The following is a 25,049-nucleotide window of genomic DNA, read 5'->3' on the forward strand; positions in this document are numbered from 1 at the left end:
CCCAGACACTTGGCCAACTTTTATTCTGGGTGTGTCTGTGCTGGTGTTATGGGGTGAGATTTACTTTTGAATCGGGGACTTTTAGTTAAATAGATTCCATTCTGTAATGGAGAGAGACCTCACCTCGTCAACCGAATGCAACTGAATGGGACAAAAAGCCCACCTCTCCCAGACAAGAGGGAACTGTCCAGTGAACTACCTTTGGATTTCATCTACAACATTGATTCTTCCTGGCTCCACAGCACACTGCCTTGGGACTCAAACTAGAACACTTTCCTGGATCTCTAGCTCCTCCCAGCCAACCCTGCCCAATCCTGTGAGCCAATAGCTGACAGGCAAGTGCAGGGAAGAAGCAGAGGCCCTGCAGGGGGTGAGTGTGTGCTACTGGATGCCAGTCCCTGGTCAAAGCGCAGGACAGGCTTCTGAGTTTACAGGCAGGAAGGGATGATTAGTGTTGGTGGAGCCCCAGGAACCCCGCGCTCTGAGGAATTCTGAGCGCTTGGGTCATAATTGACCCCGGCAACGCCAGAGGACGTTCGGGGCAGAGAAGTGGACGGTGATGGACGCGCTTTTCAGAGCTGGTCCCATGGATCACTGAAGTGGCCACGATGTGGTCCTGGTTTGGAGGCCTGGGCTCAGGCTTGGGCCACTTCTTGGGTCAGGTGGGGAGCAGCTTGGCTTTCCTCACCGGCCATAGCTCCAGCTTCGCCGGGGAAATGCTTCCGGGTGACTTAGGAGACCCAGAAGCAGCTTTACATCATTGTTGGAGAAAGGAAATGGAAACTACTGATTCCACACTAAGATGTGAGAATGAAAGACTGAAAGAGTATTGTACTGACCTGGAAGAAAAGCATGAAGCATCAGAGCGACAAATAAACCATCAGTCTGTAAGTTACCAAAACCAACTGCAACAGAAAGAGGTAGAGATCAGCCATCTTAAAGCAGGACAGATTGTACTGCAAGATCAAATGTTCCAACTACAGGCAGCCGCTCAATCAGTACACTCGGGAGCTTGTGGTGTGCCAACAACAACTGCACCGGCTCCGTTCGGTTCCCTGATCAGTAGTCATTTTTCAGCCTTTCGTGATGACGACATGGACTCTAGTGACATAATCTTATCACAACAAGAAACAAACAGATTATCAACTGAAGCTGCAAAACATGAATCTGAAGTTGGCCACTCGAGGCAGATTGCTGAGGCTCAGGGAACACACCATTCTGACTCAAGTGAAATCTGCAAAGTACAAAATACTATCAAGACTCTTCAACCAAACCAAAGTCCAGACATATATGATCATCAGCATGAAATTTCAGTTTGGGAGCAGAGTTCTACTGTGGCAGAAAAGGGAAGAATCCTTCCTCAGAGCTCAGCAGTGGAAGAAGTGTTCAGGCTTCAACAAGCCCTGGCTGATGCGGAGAAGGAAACCGTGAGACTAAATGGTTTAAACCAGGATAACCGTCTGGCTGAAGACCATCTGAAACTTAAAATGCATGTTGAAGCTTTAGAAAAAGAGAAGGCATCATTGAGTCAAGAAAAAGAGGAACTTCAGATGTCACTGTCAAAATTGAGCTGTGACTACCAAGTCATGAAAAACAGAGCTTCAACAGACATGAATTTGAATGTACAATTACTAGACTTAAAACTTCACTTGAAGGCAAAGGAGGAAGAACTGAATCAGACTATCAATGAAAAGAAAATGCTGATAGCTGAGTTAGAAGAACTGGATCATCAGAATCAGGAAGCTACAAAGCACATGATTTTGATACAAGAGGAGCTATCCAAACAACGAAATGAAGGAGACCTTGTCATCAAGAAGTTGGAACAAGATCTAGATGATGAAAAAAAGAGAGTTCATCAACTTGAGGATGATCAAATGAACATATCCCAAGAGTTGCATGTGCAGAAGGAGAAGTTAACTGAGAACGCACAGAGCCTCAGTGATTTGCACTTAACTAAGCAGAAGCTTGAAGGTAAAGTAGAAGATTTAGCAGATCAGCTAAATCAGTCACAAAAAAATAGTTTAAACATCCAGCAGGAAAACCTGGGGCTTAAGGATCACATTAGACAACTTGAAGATGAGCTGTCTGGATTTAAGAGCAAGTATCGAACTTCTCTGAATGAAGACTCTAACAGTCATTGTAAGGATGACATGCTTAAAGAACGAGAAGCTGAAGTTAGCAACTTAAGGCAAAATCTTTCTGAAGAGGAACAGCTCAATGAAAATTTAAAGAAAGTTGCTGTTGAACTCAAAACGGAAAATGAAATGTTGATTTTAGCACGTGACGATGTAAGGCGTAAGTTGGAAGAATCTATTGCTGCTTACAATCAAATCTCTCAAGAAAAAGACACTATCACGGAGACTCTCAAAAGAGACAAAGAAGAGATTGAAGCCAAACTGCACCAGGCAGAAAAAAGACTGTTGGAAGAAGCAAATAATCACAGGCAGACTATTCAGGAACTCTCCAATGCACATAATTTGAATACCTGTGTCTTAAAGCTGAAACACGAATGTGCAGTTCAACTCATCCAAGAGAAGGACTCTGAAATAGCAGGACTCAAAAAGAATATTGAGCAAATGACTGCTGATGAAAAAGAAACTGATGAAATTTTGGCATCTTATGTAGAAGAAGAGGAGCGATTGATACAAGTCATAAATGAGAAAGAAGTTTTTATTGAAAAACTCGAAGAAAAAAGTTCACAACTACAAAAGGATTTAGATAAGTGTTCTCAGGCCTTAGGAGAAAATGAAACTTTAAGGCAATCCATCGAAAGAAAGGACAAAAGTCTTACCTACATGAGAGCAGAAAACAACTATCTGCGAGTAGAATTGGAAATACTTAGGGAACAGCACAATCAAGCTGTACCAGTGGCTGAGCCTACAGCTCTTGATGCTGTCACAGAACTAGAATTGGAGGTATCTCAACTGAATATAGTCAAAAATCATCTGGAAGATGAAATTCAAGACCACCTGAATATCATTGAAAACCAAAACCAGCGTAAAATGCAACTACTTCAGTCTTTACAGGAGCAGAAGGAGGAAATGGATGAATTTAAGTACAAATATGAGCAGATGAATGCTGCGCATAGCCAGTTAATTTTAGAAAAAGAGGAGGAAATTAAGAACTTGCAGAAAACTATTGAAGAACTAAAAGCCCAGTTGCCTGGAGAGAGAGGAGATGCTCAAACATTGAATTCTGATATTTTTCAAGAGACCAAAGTAAAAATCCTAAGAGAAAAAGAGGTTCAACACTTACGGGACCAAGAATTACGCCTAAACCGGGAGCTAGAAAGGCTACGCAGCCATCTCTTGGAATCAGAAGAGTCTTACACCCAGGAAATTTTGGCTGCAGAAGACAAAGAAAAACAGTCAATAGCTGAATGGAAGAACAAGGCCGAAAAGCTAGAAGGAGAAGTATCATCATTGCAGGAACGTTTGGATGAAGCAAATGCTCTGTTGGATTCTGCTTCCAGACTGAGAGAAGACTTAGATCTCAAGGAAGAACAGATGGAAGAACTGAAAAAACAAAACGAGCTCCGAAAAGAAATGTTGGACCATGCACAACAGAAATTGTCGACTTTGGTCAACAGCGCAGAAGGAAAAGTGGACAAAGTCCTCATGCGAAACCTTTTTATCGGTCATTTCCAGACACCAAAGGACAAACGTCGTGAAGTATTGCAGTTGATGGGGAGCATCCTGGACATTCCGAAGGACGAAATGGAGCAGTTGCTGAATAAAGATCATGGTGGTGTCAGTAAGTGGATGAGTTGTTTTGGTTCCACGTTCTGCAGCTGTGCCTCTTGGTAACCTAGCTGGAGTTGGACTTGGTGGACCTGGGCATCCTCTTGTTAAACCCATTGCAGATTTCATGCCCACCTTTACACCACTGCCAGTGTCCCCGGACAATAGTGCCAGAGTTGTACTCCAGGATCTTCTAAATATTTAGCATTTGAAAGAAGCCATAACCCTTTTTTACGTTTTACAGCATGGCCTTTTGAAAAAGTACTCATGTGTTTGTAGACAAAAAGAGAAAGCAAAAAAGCTGGTATATGTAAGTGTATAGCTACTAGGTATTTTATTTTATTTTTTTTAGTTGTTGTTGTTGTTGTTGTGATTTTTTGCTATAGTACTTTTTAAAAAATTTGTTTTGTTTTTTGTAGCACTTTTTGTTTCTAGAATTTTGTTCCAATGTAGCAGATAATCATCACCCGTTATCAATTCTGATGTACTTTTGGGAGCAACTGTACAGAGCAGCCTTCTTGAACCACTAGTTCCAACCTCTTTTTTTTTAAAACAATAATAATATTTCTTAAATTTAATGGCATTAAGATAAAAACGATACATGTAATTACAGGAAACAAGAAACATCCAACCCATAAGAAGGATGTCTCAGATTTAGAGTACATGAAAACCAAACATAATGTTGCAAAAAGTTGAGAATATTTAGTTCATCCAAGATAACATTGTACAACTACCACGAGAAAATTCCAATGGGGAGGACCTAAACATGAAGCTTAGTGGATAAATTCTAAGATGCTTTGAATCCAAATTCTATGACCCCTATCCATTTTGCTTATTTCCATTTCTATACGAAAGTCACTTCACATTAATTCAGTTTTCCAGATGATAAACATGTCCAGAAGGAAGAGTATTTTTATGAGTCAACCCCGAAGTGGGATCACAGGATCCATTGCCAATGGAAAAGTTAATTAGTAAGAATGTATCATTAAATATCTGGACTGCTTATCTATATACTATTGGGGGCTCTACAATAATTCTCATAAACACATTTTATAAAACATTTGATCAAAACAAGTTGGGGAGAGAAATAAGCTAACAACAGTTTTTGGAAGATGAAAAGCTTTAAAATAGGAGTAGTTATAACCTTTTGATAAATTAAGGTAAAAGATGAATCAAAAGTTTCCAGCTTAAGTAGGTGAAATCAGAGAAGAGAAAAAGCAGATTGCATAGCACATACTTCTCTGACACCTGTAGTTTCTAAAACCATTCAGAACATTTTTGTTAAAATTAATTTAAACAAAATTTAATATATTTTTAAATATAAATTGCATCATCATTTAATATAAATTAACCTAATTTAAATTAATTTTATTAGTAGTATTATTTAAATTTCTTTTATTAATACTATGGTTTGATTTAAATTTCTTTTATTAATTGATATTGTTTATTAACTTATATTAAATTATAGTATGATTTATATTTAAAAACTCATTAAATTTTATTTAAATTAATACAATTTAACAAAGTAAATTTAACATAATATAGGTTGAGTTATTTAATATTGACTATATAATTTAATATAAACGTCAATAAAGTTAATTTTAATAAAAATGCTCTTAGTTGTTTTGGAAATTACAGGTGGCAGTGAAGTATTAGCTATAGTATCTTCTTTTTTCTCCTCTTTGATCTTACCTAACTTAAGCTAGAACCTTTTGGTTTATCTTTTGTTTTACTTTACAAAAATAAAAAAAGGAAGAAAAACACCTAGTACCTACACACACATCAGCTTTTCCTTTCTTATTTCTAAATTTCACCTTAACATTTACATTATTTTACCAAAATTAAGATGCCATCAGTTGTTACTCCTGAGAAGAATACCAAAGTATATATTTTGCTTCGACCTGCCAAATTACTTGGAATCTTATTCCAGTAGACTTCACATGGTTGGGAAAAGCAGAGTTCAGATTTGTCATGAGAGACTTTTATATATTCGGCTCACTCCATTGTGTCTAGGTGAGCCTTTGGGTTTCGATGCCTGGAAACACACTTCTTATATTTCAGAATTGAAGAGCTCTTGGAAACAGCGACCTCACTGCATTCTTGAGAAAAATATGTTATACGGGTACTCAGAAAATTACAAAGATTAATATAGATTCAAGATTTTTTTTAAGACAAGGGGTTTAATGGAGAAAACAGCAAGATAGCCTTAGAAATTTCATACTCCCTGCATTCTTAGGAAAAGCTTCTATATTGTAAAGAATAACACCAAACAGAAAAGTTCCTAAGAAAATATTGTGCTTTCAGTTTCCTTGTCTCATAAATTTTATTAAAGTTTCATTAAAGACCCTGTATTTGCTAGCCTTTTTATTAAATACTTTTTTGAGATATTCTATTAATGTCTATGACTGGATTTTATTTGGTCTCACATTAATGTCGCTCCCTGTGACAAAGGGTACATGGGAGGCAGGCAGGATCAGCCTGTCCTCTCCGAGGCACCAGCTGTCGGAACCAGGCTCTGACAGAGGTAGTGAAGGGCACTAGCGTCTCCTGGACTGAGCGAGAGGGTAAGTATCTGAGTAATATTAATTGTGTATAAATGCCACATTTTTTATGCATTCATCTACTAAGTTGTTTCCACAATTTAGCTAATGTGAATTTTGCTGCTATAAACATTGATGTGGCTGTGTCCCTGTAGTATGCAGTTTTTAAGTCCTTTGGGTATAGACCAAAAAGAGGGATAGCTAGGTCAAATGGTGGTTCTATTCCCAAATTTCCAAGGAATCTCCAAACCGCTCTCCATATTGGCTCCACCAATCTACAGTCCCACCGACAGTGTAGGAGTGTACATTTTTCCTGAAATCCTCACCAACACTTATCGTTGTTGTCTTCATCATAGCTGCCATTTTCAAAAATCGCTGACATTCTAACTGGAGTGAGGTGCAATTAAACCCCTATCTCTCACCATGCACAAAACTCCACTCAAATGAATCAAGGACCTAGGAATAAAACCAGAGAGCTTGCATGTAACAGAAGAAAAAGTAGGCCCTAATTCCAATCATATGGGATTAGTCCCAAAATTCCTTAATAAGACTCCTATAGCACAAGAAGTAAAATCAAGTATCAATAAATGAGATAGATTCAAACTAAAAAAGTTTCTTCTCCACAAAACAAACAATCTGGGAGGTGAATAGAGATCCTACATCTTGGGAGAAAATTTTTGCCCCATCACACATCAGATAGAGCACTAATCTCTAGGGCATAGAAAGAACTCACAAATCTGAACACACACACACACACACACACACACACACACACACACAAATAAATAAATAAATAAAATAACCTGGGCATCCTCTTTTTAAACCCATCGCAGATTTCATGCCCACCTTCACACCACTGCCAGTGTCCCCGGACAACAGTGCCAGACTTGTACTCTAGGATCTTCTAAATATTTAGCACTTTAAAGAAGCCATAACCCTTTTTGATGTTTTACAGCATGGCCTTTTGCAAAAGAACTCTGTATTTGTAGACAAAGAGAGAAAGAAAAAAAGCTGATATATATATATGTATATAGATACTAGGTTTTTTTTTTTTTTTTGCATCTTGTTGTAGGTTTTTTTTTTTTTTTTTTTTTTTTTTTTTTTGCTATAGCTCTTTTTAAGAATTTTGTTTTGTTTGCTGTAGCACTTTTTGTTTATAAAATTTTGCTCCAGTGTAGCAGGTAATCATCACCAGTCTTCAATTCTGATGTACTTTTGTAAGCAACTGTACAGAGCAGCATTAGTGAACCATTAGCTCCAAACTCTTTTTTTTTAAATGATTATATTTGTTAAATTTAATGGCATTAAGATAAAAATGATACATTTAAATAACAGGAAACATGAAAAATCCAAACCACCTGAGGGAGATCTCAGATTTAGAGAAGAAGAAAACCAAATATGATGTTGCAAAATGTTGAGAATATTTAGTTTATCCCAAATAACCTGGTACAAGTACTGAAAGAAAATTCCAGTGCAGAGGGCCTTATCATGAAGCTTAGTGGATAAATTCTAAGATACTTTTAATCCAAATACTATGACCCCTATCCATTTTACTTATTTCCATTTCTATAGAAAAGTCACCTCACATTAATTCAGTTTTCCAGATGTTAAATATGTCCAGAAGTAAGAGTATTTTTATGAGTCAACCCCAACGTGGAATCACATGATCCATTGCCAATGGAAAAGTTACTTAGTAAGAATATTTCATTAAATATCTGGACTGTTTATCTACATACTTTGGGGGCTCTACAATAATGCCTATCAACACATTTTTTAAAACATTTGATCAAAAAAATTGGGGGAGAGAAAGAAGCTAACATCGGTTTTTGAAAGATGAAAGGCTTTAAAAAAAGGAGTAGTTTCAACCTTTTCGTAAATTAAGGTAAAAGATAATCAAAAGTTTCTAGCTTAAGTAGGTGAAATCAGAGAAGAGAAAAAGCAGATTGCATAGCACATACTTCTCTAACACCTGTAGTTTCTAAAACCATTCAGAATATTTTTATTAAAATTAATTCAAATAAAATTTAATAAATTTTTAAATATAAATTATATTATCATTTAATATAAATTGATCTGATTTAAATTTATTTTATTAATTAATATTGTTTAAATTTATTTTATTAATACTATTGTTTGATTTAAATTTCTTTTCTTAATTGATTTTTTAAATTTTGACTAAATTTTAGATTGATTTATATTTAAAAGCTCATTAAATCTCATTTACATTAACACAATTTAACAAAGTCAATTTAAATAACATTTAATATAGATTAAATCATTTAATATTAACTATATAATATAATAAACAAAATTAATAAAATTAATTTTAATAAAAATCCTCTTAGTGGTTTTAGAAACTACAGGTGTCTGAGAAACATTAGCAAAAGCAATTCTAAGCAGGAAGTGTGAATCTGGCGGTATAGCGATACCAGATTTCAAACTGTACTACAGAGCAAGAGTAACCAAAACAGCATGGTACTGGTACCAAAACAGGCGGGTGAACCAATGGTACAGAATAGAGGACACAGAGACCAATCCACAAAATTACAACTTTCTTATATTTGATAAAGGGGCTAAAAGCATGCAATGGAGGAAGGATAGCGTCTTCAACAAACGGTGCTGGGAAAACTGGAAATCCATATACAACAAAATGAAACTGAATCCCTTTCTCTCGCCATGCACAAAAGTTAACACAAAATGGATCAAAGAGCTTGATATCAAATCAGAGACTCTGCATCTCATAGAAGAAAAAGTTGGCTCCGATCCACATATTGTGGTGCCGGGCTCCAAATTCCTTAATAGGACATCCATAGAACAAGAGTTAATAACAAGAATCAACAATTGGGACTGACTTAAACTAAAAAGTTTTTTTTTCTTTCTTTCTTTCTCTCTTTCTTTTTTTTTTTTTTCTCAGCAAGAGAAACAATAAGAGAGGTAAATAGGGAGCCTACATCCTGGGAACAAATTTTTACTCCTCACACTTCAGATAGAGCCCTAATATCCAGAGTATACAAAGAACTCAAAAAATTAAACCATAAGATAACAAATAACCCAATCAACAAATGGGCCAAGGACCTGAACAGACACTTCTCAGAGGAGGACATACAATCAATCAACAAGTACATGAATAAATGCTCACCATCTCTAGCAGTCAGAGAAATGCAAATCAAAACCACCCTAAGATATCACCTCACTCCAGTAAGATTGGCATCCATTATGAAGTCAAACAACAATAAGAACTGGCGAGGATGTGGGGAAAAGGGTACACTTGTACATTGCTGGTGGGACTGCAAATTGGTGCGGTCAATTTGGAAAGCAATATGGAGATTCCTGGGAAAGCTGGGAATGGAACCACCATTTGACCCAGCTATAGCCCTTCTGGGAATATTCCCTGAAGACCTTAAAAGAGCGTACTATAGGGATACTGCCACATCAGTGTGCACAGCAGCACAATTCACAATAGCTAGACTGTGGAACCCACCTAGATGCCCTTTAGTAGACGATGGATAAAAAAAAAAAAAAAATGTGGCATTTACACACAATGGAGTATTACGCAGCACTAAGAAATGACAAAATCATGGAATTTGCAGGGAAATGGATGGCATTAGAGCAGATTATGCTAAGTGAATCTAGCCAATCCCTAAAAAACAAATGCTAAATGTCTTCTTTGATATAAGGAGAGCAACTAAGAACAGAGCAGGGAGGAAGAGCATGAGGAAAAGATTAACATGAAAGAGAGACAAGTGGTGGGAGGGAAAGGGAGAGAGAAGGGAAATCGCATGGAAATGGAAGGAGACCCTCATTGTTACACAAAATTAAATATAAGAGGATGTGAGGGAAAAGGGGGGGAAAAAAAAAAAACAAGGGAGAGAATTGAATTACAGCAGACGGGGTAGAGAGAGAAGATGGGAGGGGAGGGAGAGGAGATAGTAGGCGATAGGAAAGGTACCAGAATACAACAGTCACTAATATGGCATTATGTAGAAACGTGGATGTGTAACCGATGTGATTCTGCAATCTGTATTTGGGGTAAAAATGGGAGTTTATAACCCACTTGAATCAAATGTATGAAAGATGATATGTCAAGGGCTTTGTAATGTTTTGAATAACCAATAAAAAAACATTTTCCCATTTCAAAAAAATGACATTGGTGATTTATTGTGATCATTTTATACACAGCAGAACTACATTTAATTCTTTGTCCTACTTATAAAAGTCACTAGATGCGAAAGCATCTACTTTCACAGTTTGTATATAGCATTTATGGACTATCTTAAATTCGTTTTAAAAAATATTTATTATTTAGCCTTTAGTGGACACAGCATCTTTATTTTATTTATTTTTTTATGTAGTGCTGAGGATCAAACCCCATGCCTCACGCATGCTAGGTGAACGAGCTGCTACTTGAGCCATATCCCCAACACTCTCTTAAATTCTTATTTTCACCTTGCTTCTTTGTGATAATGAGAATTCAAATTTATGGGTAATATATCATTCACTGAACAACTTCTCAGTCCAAATCAATCCTTCTACTATTGTATTGTCACTGGAGTGTTATGTTAATCTTCCTACAAATGTGTGCGGAACATTTCATTGATTATGCCAATTCTTAAAAATACAAATGTGCCGAGCCCTAATATCCAGAGTATACAAAGAACTCAAAAATTAAACATTAAGAAAACAAATAACCCAATCAACAAATGGGCCAAGGACCTGAACAGACACTTCTCAGAGAAGGATATATAATTAATCAAAAAATACACGGAAAAAATGCTCACCATCTCTAGCAATCAGAGAAATGCAAATTAAAACCACTCTAAGATACCATATCAGTCCAGTAAGAATGGCAGCCACTAGGAAGTCAAACAACAACAAGTGCTGGCAAGGATGTGGGGGAAAAGGTACACTTGTACATTGCCGGTGGGACTGCAAATTGGTGCAGCCAATTTGGAAAGCATTATGGAGATTCCTTGGAAAGCTGGGAATGGAACCACCATCCGACCCAGCTATTCCCCTTCTCGGACTATTCCCAGAGACCTAAAAAGAGCACACTATAGGGATACAGCTACATCAATGTTCATAGCAGCACAATTCACAATAGCTAGAACGTGGAACCAACCTAGATGCCAGTCAATAGATGAATGGATAAAAAAATGTGGCATTTGTACACAATGGAATATTACTCAGCACTAAAAAATAACAAAATCATGGCATTTGCAGGGAAATGGATGGCATGAGAGCAGATTATGCTAAGTGAAGTTAGCCAATCCCTAGAAAAGAAATGCTGAATGTCTTCTTTCATATAAGGAGGGGGGACTCAAAACAGAGCAGGCTGGAAGAGCATGAAAAGAAGATTACCATTTAGAAGGGACAAGAGGTGGGAGGGAATGGGAGAGAGAAGGGGAATTTCATGGAAATGGAAGGATACCCTCACTGTTATACAAAATTACATATAAGAGGATGTGAGGGGAAAGGGGAAAAAAGGAGAGAAATGAATTACAGTAGACGGGGTAGAGAGAGATTGTGGGAGGGGAGGGGAGGGGACAGAAGGGGGGATAGGGAGGGAATAGGAAAGGCAGCAGAATATAACAGACACTAGTATGGCAGTGTGTATAAACTCGGATGTATAACCAATGTGATCCCGCAAACTGTACACGTGGTAAAAATAAGAATTCATACCCCACTTGAATCAAATGTATGAAATATGATATGTCAAGATCATTGTAATGTTTTGAGCAACCAATAAAAATTTAAAAAAAGAAACAAGAAGAGACAAGGCCCATATTAAAGAGATTTAAAAATTCTACTGAAATCTATAAGAAAATGTTTGAATGAATTATGAGGTATTAAAAAAAAGTACAAACTTAATATCTTGCATAGAATTTATCACCCTATGTTTATAGACTCAAAAAGCTTTCATTATTTTAATCTTCAACTGTGTTTTAACAAAGCCCCATTATTAAGGGCTCTCTACTTCTGGCTTATTCTTTCTTACTTAGTCTTTTCCCCCATATGAGATCCTCACCACCACAGTCATCAATGGCTGACCTTGCATTATAATTCAAGGATCACTCTATGTAACATCTTCTCCATTGATTGACTGTATTCAACTGCACTTCATAGCAGGAAATGTATATAACACAGCTTCATGTTGTTCACAATATCTACCACAATACCTTGTACTTTGGGGGCACTGAATACATGTATAAGGATATACTTATGATTATTGGATGCTTTTTGTCACATGTGTTCGCGAATGAGCCAGGGTTTTCCCTCCATATCCCCCATAGTTTCCAGGAATATTCCAAACATATTTACAAGAAGAGAAATGCTTTTATTTGGATGGTCAGTTTTGAATACAGTAGGTAGGTATCTCTCTCAGATTGAAATATAAAATGACAAACAGCTGTGGTCAGAGTGAACCACGCTAGAAGACTGAATCTGAGTGATCAGAAATGCCTTTCAGCAGTAGGAGCAACAACCACTGGAACCAGATTCAAGCCAAATGTGATAGGTCTTACACTGAAAAAGGATCATTATTTGTGATTTAAAACAATAAACAAACACAGAACACCTAAAGAGAAGGAGGCACCCTGCTATAATTTGGATCTGGAATGTTGCCCAAAGGTCATGTGTTGAAAGCTTAGACCCCAATGTAACAGCATTCAGAACGGACTCTACAGAAAGGTGAATTGAATCCTGGGCTCTAACCTCATCTGTGGATCAATCCACTGATGGGTTCACGATTGGACAGGACTATTGGGAGTTGGTAAAAACTGTGGGCGGTAGGGCCTAGTTGGAGGGTAGGCCATTGGAGTTGATTCCCTGGAAGGGTACATCATATTCCTCAGTCCTTTCTTCCCCTCACCTGATCTCCATGATCTCCATGATCTCCATGAGTTGATCCCCTGATCTCCATGAGTTGAGCAGCTCTGTTTTGAAGCCAGGCTCTCTGCCATGGTAATCTGCCTCACTTCAGGCCACAGCAATGGAGCCTGAAATTGAACCAAAATAAATATTTACTCATTTAATTTTCTCAGGTATGTTGTCAAAGTGATGAAAAAGTCTTCTAACACACACACACACACACACACACACACACACAGGAGGAATGGTCTAAAGGGAGAAAAGGACACTTGGTATTGTTGATGCCTTCTTCAACAGTAGACACAGCTGGGGTACAGCGTGGATTCGCACTTCAGCAGATGCTAAAAGGGGCTTAAATTTTTATATTAGTCTTTTATGAGGAGAGATTGACTAACACAGGCCTGATTTCTCTCTCAGATTTGGAGATGAATAAGAAGGACCAAGAAGATTTCCTTTTCTAGCACAGGACACAAATGCAGTCACTAGTTTCTGATACCAATCTGAGTAATTATGTCTACTTGCTCTATCTTGAAGGCAAGAGACATTATGAGGTGATTATTATAATCCTTAGAATCTATTTAACCATTAATTTTCCAAAAATTCTGCCTTTTTTTAAATCTTATTTCTGCCACCTTGAGGTTTTGTTCCCTGAACAGACATATAGAAAGAACAGCTCAAGGAAAAGAGTCTCCTGAATATGGGCTCTGGGAAGAGAGTAATGGGAGCAAACCCAAACCCCTTCTAAAGGGTAATGAGGAAAATGATCCTAAACAAAACAAAAAGCAAATATGAACAAAGTGGCAGCAGGCTCTATTTGTTGGCCACTTTCTCTGCACCAGCCATCAGGTGAGAACTACACACTATGTTCTCATTTACTGTTCAACTCATGCTTGGGAGAGAGGTTTTCTAAATGCATTCTGTCAGTTTAGCTCCAAAATTGCTTTGGTCCCAACTGGTATGTCTGTTACAGCCCATGTGCTTCATCTCTTTGCTTTGTCCCCAACTCTACAAAACTGCCTCCTCATTAACTTGTTGGAATTTAAACACCTTGGAAACCAGGGCCTTATCTTAACTCCTTCTGATCCTTAGAGGTATGGGAATTAAATTTAGGATTGTTACTCCATCGTAGAAAATTTCTCAACTTTTTATTTCACTCTGTACTGTTTAAACCTGGATTATATTTGGCATTGATAAACAACAATAGGTTAAGTGAACATCAACCTGTTGGCTCTAAAACAAATTTTCTTAAGTGAAATTTAAGTGGAATTTTTGAGCACTTAAATAAACTCAATCAGAATTAACAAGGACCAAATAATATTAAAATGAACTCGAAAATTTATAGATTAACAGCAAAAATTTATTTTTGGAAAGGGTAAAGATGGTTCTTTAGTGACATTTAATCCATATTATAATTTGAGTTCTGAGAATGATTAAGACTTTGTGATGGTTAATTTTACATGTTAACTCGTCCTGGCTACGATGCCCAGACACTTGGCCAACTTTTATTCTGGGTGTGTCTGTGCTGGTGTTATGGGGTGAGATTTACTTTTGAATCGGGGACTTTTAGTTAAATAGATTCCATTCTGTAATGGAGAGAGACCTCACCTCGTCAACCGAATGCAACTGAATGGGACAAAAAGCCCACCTCTCCCAGACAAGAGGGAACTGTCCAGTGAACTACCTTTGGATTTCATCTACAACATTGATTCTTCCTGGCTCCACAGCACACTGCCTTGGGACTCAAACTAGAACACTTTCCTGGATCTCTAGCTCCTCCCAGCCAACCCTGCCCAATCCTGTGAGCCAATAGCTGACAGGCAAGTGCAGGGAAGAAGCAGAGGCCCTGCAGGGGGTGAGTGTGTGCTACTGGATGCCAGTCCCTGGTCAAAGCGCAGGACAGGCTTCTGAGTTTACAGGCAGGAAGGGATGATTAGTGTTGGTGGAGCCCCAGGAACCCCGCGCTCTGAGGAATTCTGAGCGCTTGGGTCATAATTGACCCCGGCAACGCCAGAGGACGTTCGGGGCAGAGAAGTGGACGGTGATGGACGCGCTTTTCAGAGCTGGTCCCATGGATCACTGAAGTGGCCACGATGTGGTCCTGGTTTGGAGGCCTGGGCTCAGGCTTGGGCCACTTCTTGGGTCAGGTGGGGAGCAGCTTGGCTTTCCTCACCGGCCATAGCTCCAGCTTCGCCGGGGAAATGCTTCCGGGTGACTTAGGAGACCCAGAAGCAGCTTTACATCATTGTTGGAGAAAGGAAATGGAAACTACTGATTCCACACTAAGATGTGAGAATGAAAGACTGAAAGAGTATTGTACTGACCTGGAAGAAAAGCATGAAGCATCAGAGCGACAAATAAACCATCAGTCTGTAAGTTACCAAAACCAACTGCAACAGAAAGAGGTAGAGATCAGCCATCTTAAAGCAGGACAGATTGTACTGCAAGATCAAATGTTCCAACTACAGGCAGCCGCTCAATCAGTACACTCGGGAGCTTGTGGTGTGCCAACAACAACTGCACCGGCTCCGTTCGGTTCCCTGATCAGTAGTCATTTTTCAGCCTTTCGTGATGACGACATGGACTCTAGTGACATAATCTTATCACAACAAGAAACAAACAGATTATCAACTGAAGCTGCAAAACATGAATCTGAAGTTGGCCACTCGAGGCAGATTGCTGAGGCTCAGGGAACACACCATTCTGACTCAAGTGAAATCTGCAAAGTACAAAATACTATCAAGACTCTTCAACCAAACCAAAGTCCAGACATATATGATCATCAGCATGAAATTTCAGTTTGGGAGCAGAGTTCTACTGTGGCAGAAAAGGGAAGAATCCTTCCTCAGAGCTCAGCAGTGGAAGAAGTGTTCAGGCTTCAACAAGCCCTGGCTGATGCGGAGAAGGAAACCGTGAGACTAAATGGTTTAAACCAGGATAACCGTCTGGCTGAAGACCATCTGAAACTTAAAATGCATGTTGAAGCTTTAGAAAAAGAGAAGGCATCATTGAGTCAAGAAAAAGAGGAACTTCAGATGTCACTGTCAAAATTGAGCTGTGACTACCAAGTCATGAAAAACAGAGCTTCAACAGACATGAATTTGAATGTACAATTACTAGACTTAAAACTTCACTTGAAGGCAAAGGAGGAAGAACTGAATCAGACTATCAATGAAAAGAAAATGCTGATAGCTGAGTTAGAAGAACTGGATCATCAGAATCAGGAAGCTACAAAGCACATGATTTTGATACAAGAGGAGCTATCCAAACAACGAAATGAAGGAGACCTTGTCATCAAGAAGTTGGAACAAGATCTAGATGATGAAAAAAAGAGAGTTCATCAACTTGAGGATGATCAAATGAACATATCCCAAGAGTTGCATGTGCAGAAGGAGAAGTTAACTGAGAACGCACAGAGCCTCAGTGATTTGCACTTAACTAAGCAGAAGCTTGAAGGTAAAGTAGAAGATTTAGCAGATCAGCTAAATCAGTCACAAAAAAATAGTTTAAACATCCAGCAGGAAAACCTGGGGCTTAAGGATCACATTAGACAACTTGAAGATGAGCTGTCTGGATTTAAGAGCAAGTATCGAACTTCTCTGAATGAAGACTCTAACAGTCATTGTAAGGATGACATGCTTAAAGAACGAGAAGCTGAAGTTAGCAACTTAAGGCAAAATCTTTCTGAAGAGGAACAGCTCAATGAAAATTTAAAGAAAGTTGCTGTTGAACTCAAAACGGAAAATGAAATGTTGATTTTAGCACGTGACGATGTAAGGCGTAAGTTGGAAGAATCTATTGCTGCTTACAATCAAATCTCTCAAGAAAAAGACACTATCACGGAGACTCTCAAAAGAGACAAAGAAGAGATTGAAGCCAAACTGCACCAGGCAGAAAAAAGACTGTTGGAAGAAGCAAATAATCACAGGCAGACTATTCAGGAACTCTCCAATGCACATAATTTGAATACCTGTGTCTTAAAGCTGAAACACGAATGTGCAGTTCAACTCATCCAAGAGAAGGACTCTGAAATAGCAGGACTCAAAAAGAATATTGAGCAAATGACTGCTGATGAAAAAGAAACTGATGAAATTTTGGCATCTTATGTAGAAGAAGAGGAGCGATTGATACAAGTCATAAATGAGAAAGAAGTTTTTATTGAAAAACTCGAAGAAAAAAGTTCACAACTACAAAAGGATTTAGATAAGTGTTCTCAGGCCTTAGGAGAAAATGAAACTTTAAGGCAATCCATCGAAAGAAAGGACAAAAGTCTTACCTACATGAGAGCAGAAAACAACTATCTGCGAGTAGAATTGGAAATACTTAGGGAACAGCACAATCAAGCTGTACCAGTGGCTGAGCCTACAGCTCTTGATGCTGTCACAGAACTAGAATTGGAGGTATCTCAACTGAATATAGTCAAAAATCATCTGGAAGATGAAATTCAAGACCACCTGAATATCATTGAAAACCAAAACCAGCGTAAAATGCAACTACTTCAGTCTTTACAGGAGCAGAAGGAGGAAATGGATGAATTTAAGTACAAATATGAGCAGATGAATGCTGCGCATAGCCAGTTAATTTTAGAAAAAGAGGAGGAAATTAAGAACTTGCAGAAAACTATTGAAGAACTAAAAGCCCAGTTGCCTGGAGAGAGAGGAGATGCTCAAACATTGAATTCTGATATTTTTCAAGAGACCAAAGTAAAAATCCTAAGAGAAAAAGAGGTTCAACACTTACGGGACCAAGAATTACGCCTAAACCGGGAGCTAGAAAGGCTACGCAGCCATCTCTTGGAATCAGAAGAGTCTTACACCCAGGAAATTTTGGCTGCAGAAGACAAAGAAAAACAGTCAATAGCTGAATGGAAGAACAAGGCCGAAAAGCTAGAAGGAGAAGTATCATCATTGCAGGAACGTTTGGATGAAGCAAATGCTCTGTTGGATTCTGCTTCCAGACTGAGAGAAGACTTAGATCTCAAGGAAGAACAGATGGAAGAACTGAAAAAACAAAACGAGCTCCGAAAAGAAATGTTGGACCATGCACAACAGAAATTGTCGACTTTGGTCAACAGCGCAGAAGGAAAAGTGGACAAAGTCCTCATGCGAAACCTTTTTATCGGTCATTTCCAGACACCAAAGGACAAACGTCGTGAAGTATTGCAGTTGATGGGGAGCATCCTGGACATTCCGAAGGACGAAATGGAGCAGTTGCTGAATAAAGATCATGGTGGTGTCAGTAAGTGGATGAGTTGTTTTGGTTCCACGTTCTGCAGCTGTGCCTCTTGGTAACCTAGCTGGAGTTGGACTTGGTGGACCTGGGCATCCTCTTGTTAAACCCATTGCAGATTTCATGCCCACCTTTACACCACTGCCAGTGTCCCCGGACAATAGTGCCAGAGTTGTACTCCAGGATCTTCTAAATATTTAGCATTTGAAAGAAGCCATAACCCTTTTTTACGTTTTACAGCATGGCCTTTTGAAAAAGTACTCATGTGTTTGTAGACAAAAAGAGAAAGCAAAAAAGCTGGTATATGTAAGTGTATAGCTACTAGGTATTTTATTTTATTTTTTTTAGTTGTTGTTGTTGTTGTTGTGATTTTTTGCTATAGTACTTTTTAAAAAATTTGTTTTGTTTTTTGTAGCACTTTTTGTTTCTAGAATTTTGTTCCAATGTAGCAGATAATCATCACCCGTTATCAATTCTGATGTACTTTTGGGAGCAACTATACAGAGCAGCCTTCTTGAACCACTAGTTCCAACCTCTTTTTTTTTAAAACAATAATAATATTTCTTAAATTTAATGGCATTAAGATAAAAACGATACATGTAATTACAGGAAACAAGAAACATCCAACCCATAAGAAGGATGTCTCAGATTCAGAGTACATGAAAACCAAACATAATGTTGCAAAAAGTTGAGAATATTTAGTTCATCCAAGATAACATTGTACAACTACCACGAGAAAATTCCAATGGGGAGGACCTAAACATGAAGCTTAGTGGATAAATTCTAAGATGCTTTGAATCCAAATTCTATGACCCCTATCCATTTTGCTTATTTCCATTTCTATACGAAAGTCACTTCACATTAATTCAGTTTTCCAGATGATAAACATGTCCAGAAGGAAGAGTATTTTTATGAGTCAACCCCGAAGTGGGATCACAGGATCCATTGCCAATGGAAAAGTTAATTAGTAAGAATGTATCATTAAATATCTGGACTGCTTATCTATATACTATTGGGGGCTCTACAATAATTCTCATAAACACATTTTATAAAACATTTGATCAAAACAAGTTGGGGAGAGAAATAAGCTAACAACAGTTTTTGGAAGATGAAAAGCTTTAAAATAGGAGTAGTTATAACCTTTTGATAAATTAAGGTAAAAGATGAATCAAAAGTTTCCAGCTTAAGTAGGTGAAATCAGAGAAGAGAAAAAGCAGATTGCATAGCACATACTTCTCTGACACCTGTAGTTTCTAAAACCATTCAGAACATTTTTGTTAAAATTAATTTAAACAAAATTTAATATATTTTTAAATATAAATTGCATCATCATTTAATATAAATTAACCTAATTTAAATTAATTTTATTAGTAGTATTATTTAAATTTCTTTTATTAATACTATGGTTTGATTTAAATTTCTTTTATTAATTGATATTGTTTATTAACTTATATTAAATTATAGTATGATTTATATTTAAAAACTCATTAAATTTTATTTAAATTAATACAATTTAACAAAGTAAATTTAACATAATATAGGTTGAGTTATTTAATATTGACTATATAATTTAATATAAACGTCAATAAAGTTAATTTTAATAAAAATGCTCTTAGTTGTTTTGGAAATTACAGGTGGCAGTGAAGTATTAGCTATAGTATCTTCTTTTTTCTCCTCTTTGATCTTACCTAACTTAAGCTAGAACCTTTTGGTTTATCTTTTGTTTTACTTTACAAAAATAAAAAAAGGAAGAAAAACACCTAGTACCTACACACACATCAGCTTTTCCTTTCTTATTTCTAAATTTCACCTTAACATTTACATTATTTTACCAAAATTAAGATGCCATCAGTTGTTACTCCTGAGAAGAATACCAAAGTATATATTTTGCTTCGACCTGCCAAATTACTTGGAATCTTATTCCAGTAGACTTCACATGGTTGGGAAAAGCAGAGTTCAGATTTGTCATGAGAGACTTTTATATATTCGGCTCACTCCATTGTGTCTAGGTGAGCCTTTGGGTTTCGATGCCTGGAAACACACTTCTTATATTTCAGAATTGAAGAGCTCTTGGAAACAGCGACCTCACTGCATTCTTGAGAAAAATATGTTATACGGGTACTCAGAAAATTACAAAGATTAATATAGATTCAAGATTTTTTTTAAGACAAGGGGTTTAATGGAGAAAACAGCAAGATAGCCTTAGAAATTTCATACTCCCTGCATTCTTAGGAAAAGCTTCTATATTGTAAAGAATAACACCAAACAGAAAAGTTCCTAAGAAAATATTGTGCTTTCAGTTTCCTTGTCTCATAAATTTTATTAAAGTTTCATTAAAGACCCTGTATTTGCTAGCCTTTTTATTAAATACTTTTTTGAGATATTCTATTAACGTCTATGACTGGATTTTATTTGGTCTCACATTAATGTCGCTCCCTGTGACAAAGGGTACATGGGAGGCAGGCAGGATCAGCCTGTCCTCTCCGAGGCACCAGCTGTCGGAACCAGGCTCTGACAGAGGTAGTGAAGGGCACTAGCGTCTCCTGGACTGAGCGAGAGGGTAAGTATCTGAGTAATATTAATTGTGTATAAATGCCACATTTTTTATGCATTCATCTACTAAGTTGTTTCCACAATTTAGCTAATGTGAATTTTGCTGCTATAAACATTGATGTGGCTGTGTCCCTGTAGTATGCAGTTTTTAAGTCCTTTGGGTATAGACCAAAAAGAGGGATAGCTAGGTCAAATGGTGGTTCTATTCCCAAATTTCCAAGGAATCTCCAAACCGCTCTCCATATTGGCTCCACCAATCTACAGTCCCACCGACAGTGTAGGAGTGTACATTTTTCCTGAAATCCTCACCAACACTTATCGTTGTTGTCTTCATCATAGCTGCCATTTTCAAAAATCGCTGACATTCTAACTGGAGTGAGGTGCAATTAAACCCCTATCTCTCACCATGCAAAAAACTCCACTCAAATGAATCAAGGACCTAGGAATAAAACCAGAGAGCTTGCATGTAACAGAAGAAAAAGTAGGCCCTAATTCCAATCATATGGGATTAGTCCCAAAATTCCTTAATAAGACTCCTATAGCACAAGAAGTAAAATCAAGTATCAATAAATGAGATAGATTCAAACTAAAAAAGTTTCTTCTCCACAAAACAAACAATCTGGGAGGTGAATAGAGATCCTACATCTTGGGAGAAAATTTTTGCCCCATCACACATCAGATAGAGCACTAATCTCTAGGGCATAGAAAGAACTCACAAATCTGAACACACACACACACACACACACACACACACACAAATAAATAAATAAATAAAATAACCTGGGCATCCTCTTTTTAAACCCATCGCAGATTTCATGCCCACCTTCACACCACTGCCAGTGTCCCCGGACAACAGTGCCAGACTTGTACTCTAGGATCTTCTAAATATTTAGCACTTTAAAGAAGCCATAACCCTTTTTGATGTTTTACAGCATGGCCTTTTGCAAAAGAACTCTGTATTTGTAGACAAAAAGAGAAAGAAAAAAAGCTGATATATATGTATATAGATACTAGGTTTTTTTGGTTTTTTTTGCATCTTGTAGTTTTTTTTTTTTTTTTTTTTGCTATAGCTCTTTTTAAGAATTTTGTTTTGTTTGCTGTAGCACTTTTTGTTTATAAAATTTTGCTCCAGTGTAGCAGGTAATCATCACCAGTCTTCAATTCTGATGTACTTTTGTAAGCAACTGTACAGAGCAGCATTAGTGAACCATTAGCTCCAAACTCTTTTTTTTTAAATGATTATATTTGTTAAATTTAATGGCATTAAGATAAAAATGATACATTTAAATAACAGGAAACATGAAAAATCCAAACCACCTGAGGGAGATCTCAGATTTAGAGAAGAAGAAAACCAAATATGATGTTGCAAAATGTTGAGAATATTTAGTTTATCCCAAATAACCTGGTACAAGTACTGAAAGAAAATTCCAGTGCAGAGGGCCTTATCATGAAGCTTAGTGGATAAATTCTAAGATACTTTTAATCCAAATACTATGACCCCTATCCATTTTACTTATTTCCATTTCTATAGAAAAGTCACCTCACATTAATTCAGTTTTCCAGATGTTAAATATGTCCAGAAGTAAGAGTATTTTTATGAGTCAACCCCAACGTGGAATCACATGATCCATTGCCAATGGAAAAGTTACTTAGTAAGAATATTTCATTAAATATCTGGACTGTTTATCTACATACTTTGGGGGCTCTACAATAATGCCTATCAACACATTTTTTAAAACATTTGATCAAAAAAATTGGGGGAGAGAAAGAAGCTAACATCGGTTTTTGAAAGATGAAAGGCTTTAAAAAAGGAGTAGTTTCAACCTTTTCGTAAATTAAGGTAAAAGATAATCAAAAGTTTCTAGCTTAAGTAGGTGAAATCAGAGAAGAGAAAAAGCAGATTGCATAGCACATACTTCTCTAACACCTGTAGTTTCTAAAACCATTCAGAATATTTTTATTAAAATTAATTCAAATAAAATTTAATAAATTTTTAAATATAAATTATATTATCATTTAATATAAATTGATCTGATTTAAATTTATTTTATTAATTAATATTGTTTAAATTTATTTTATTAATACTATTGTTTGATTTAAATTTCTTTTCTTAATTGATTTTTTAAATTTTGACTAAATTTTAGATTGATTTATATTTAAAAGCTCATTAAATCTCATTTACATTAACACAATTTAACAAAGTCAATTTAAATAACATTTAATATAGATTAAATCATTTAATATTAACTATATAATATAATAAAAAAAATAATAAAATTAATTTTAATAAAAATCCTCTTAGTGGTTTTAGAAACTACAGGTGTCTGAGAAACATTAGCAAAAGCAATTCTAAGCAGGAAGTGTGAATCTGGCGGTATAGCGATACCAGATTTCAAACTGTACTACAGAGCAAGAGTAACCAAAACAGCATGGTACTGGTACCAAAACAGGCGGGTGAACCAATGGTACAGAATAGAGGACACAGAGACCAATCCACAAAATTACAACTTTCTTATATTTGATAAAGGGGCTAAAAGCATGCAATGGAGGAAGGATAGCGTCTTCAACAAACGGTGCTGGGAAAACTGGAAATCCATATACAACAAAATGAAACTGAATCCCTTTCTCTCGCCATGCACAAAAGTTAACACAAAATGGATCAAAGAGCTTGATATCAAATCAGAGACTCTGCATCTCATAGAAGAAAAAGTTGGCTCCGATCCACATATTGTGGTGCCGGGCTCCAAATTCCTTAATAGGACATCCATAGAACAAGAGTTAATAACAAGAATCAACAATTGGGACTGACTTAAACTAAAAAGTTTTTTTTTCTTTCTTTCTTTCTCTCTTTCTTTTTTTTTTTTTCTCAGCAAGAGAAACAATAAGAGAGGTAAATAGGGAGCCTACATCCTGGGAACAAATTTTTACTCCTCACACTTCAGATAGAGCCCTAATATCCAGAGTATACAAAGAACTCAAAAAATTAAACCATAAGATAACAAATAACCCAATCAACAAATGGGCCAAGGACCTGAACAGACACTTCTCAGAGGAGGACATACAATCAATCAACAAGTACATGAATAAATGCTCACCATCTCTAGCAGTCAGAGAAATGCAAATCAAAACCACCCTAAGATATCACCTCACTCCAGTAAGATTGGCATCCATTATGAAGTCAAACAACAATAAGAACTGGCGAGGATGTGGGGAAAAGGGTACACTTGTACATTGCTGGTGGGACTGCAAATTGGTGCGGTCAATTTGGAAAGCAATATGGAGATTCCTGGGAAAGCTGGGAATGGAACCACCATTTGACCCAGCTATAGCCCTTCTGGGAATATTCCCTGAAGACCTTAAAAGAGCGTACTATAGGGATACTGCCACATCAGTGTGCACAGCAGCACAATTCACAATAGCTAGACTGTGGAACCCACCTAGATGCCCTTTAGTAGACGATGGATAAAAAAAAAAAAAAATGTGGCATTTACACACAATGGAGTATTACGCAGCACTAAGAAATGACAAAATCATGGAATTTGCAGGGAAATGGATGGCATTAGAGCAGATTATGCTAAGTGAATCTAGCCAATCCCTAAAAAACAAATGCTAAATGTCTTCTTTGATATAAGGAGAGCAACTAAGAACAGAGCAGGGAGGAAGAGCATGAGGAAAAGATTAACATGAAAGAGAGACAAGTGGTGGGAGGGAAAGGGAGAGAGAAGGGAAATCGCATGGAAATGGAAGGAGACCCTCATTGTTACACAAAATTAAATATAAGAGGATGTGAGGGAAAAGGGGGGGAAAAAAAAAAACAAGGGAGAGAATTGAATTACAGCAGACGGGGTAGAGAGAGAAGATGGGAGGGGAGGGAGAGGAGATAGTAGGCGATAGGAAAGGTACCAGAATACAACAGTCACTAATATGGCATTATGTAGAAACGTGGATGTGTAACCGATGTGATTCTGCAATCTGTATTTGGGGTAAAAATGGGAGTTTATAACCCACTTGAATCAAATGTATGAAAGATGATATGTCAAGGGCTTTGTAATGTTTTGAATAACCAATAAAAAAACATTTTCCCATTTCAAAAAAATGACATTGGTGATTTATTGTGATCATT

General features: G+C 37.0%; 1 protein-coding gene across 1 annotated transcript; it reads left to right on the top strand.

Annotated features, from left to right (window-relative positions):
* Positions 1 to 608: 608 nt before the first annotated feature.
* Positions 609 to 3,806, top strand: LOC308649503 (thyroid receptor-interacting protein 11-like; the record flags this gene model as incomplete). Its single annotated transcript, XM_081295037.1, has 2 exons — positions 609 to 1,253; positions 1,347 to 3,806. The coding sequence occupies 2 exons, from the start codon at positions 609 to 611 to the stop codon at positions 3,804 to 3,806; spliced, it is 3,105 nt and encodes a 1,034-aa protein (XP_081151163.1).
* Between the last annotated feature and the right edge of the window lie 21,243 nt (positions 3,807 to 25,049).

This window comes from Spermophilus citellus, assembly GCF_964194105.1.
Source record: "Spermophilus citellus genome assembly, chromosome: 5".
NCBI classification, from domain to species: domain Eukaryota; kingdom Metazoa; phylum Chordata; class Mammalia; order Rodentia; family Sciuridae; genus Spermophilus; species Spermophilus citellus.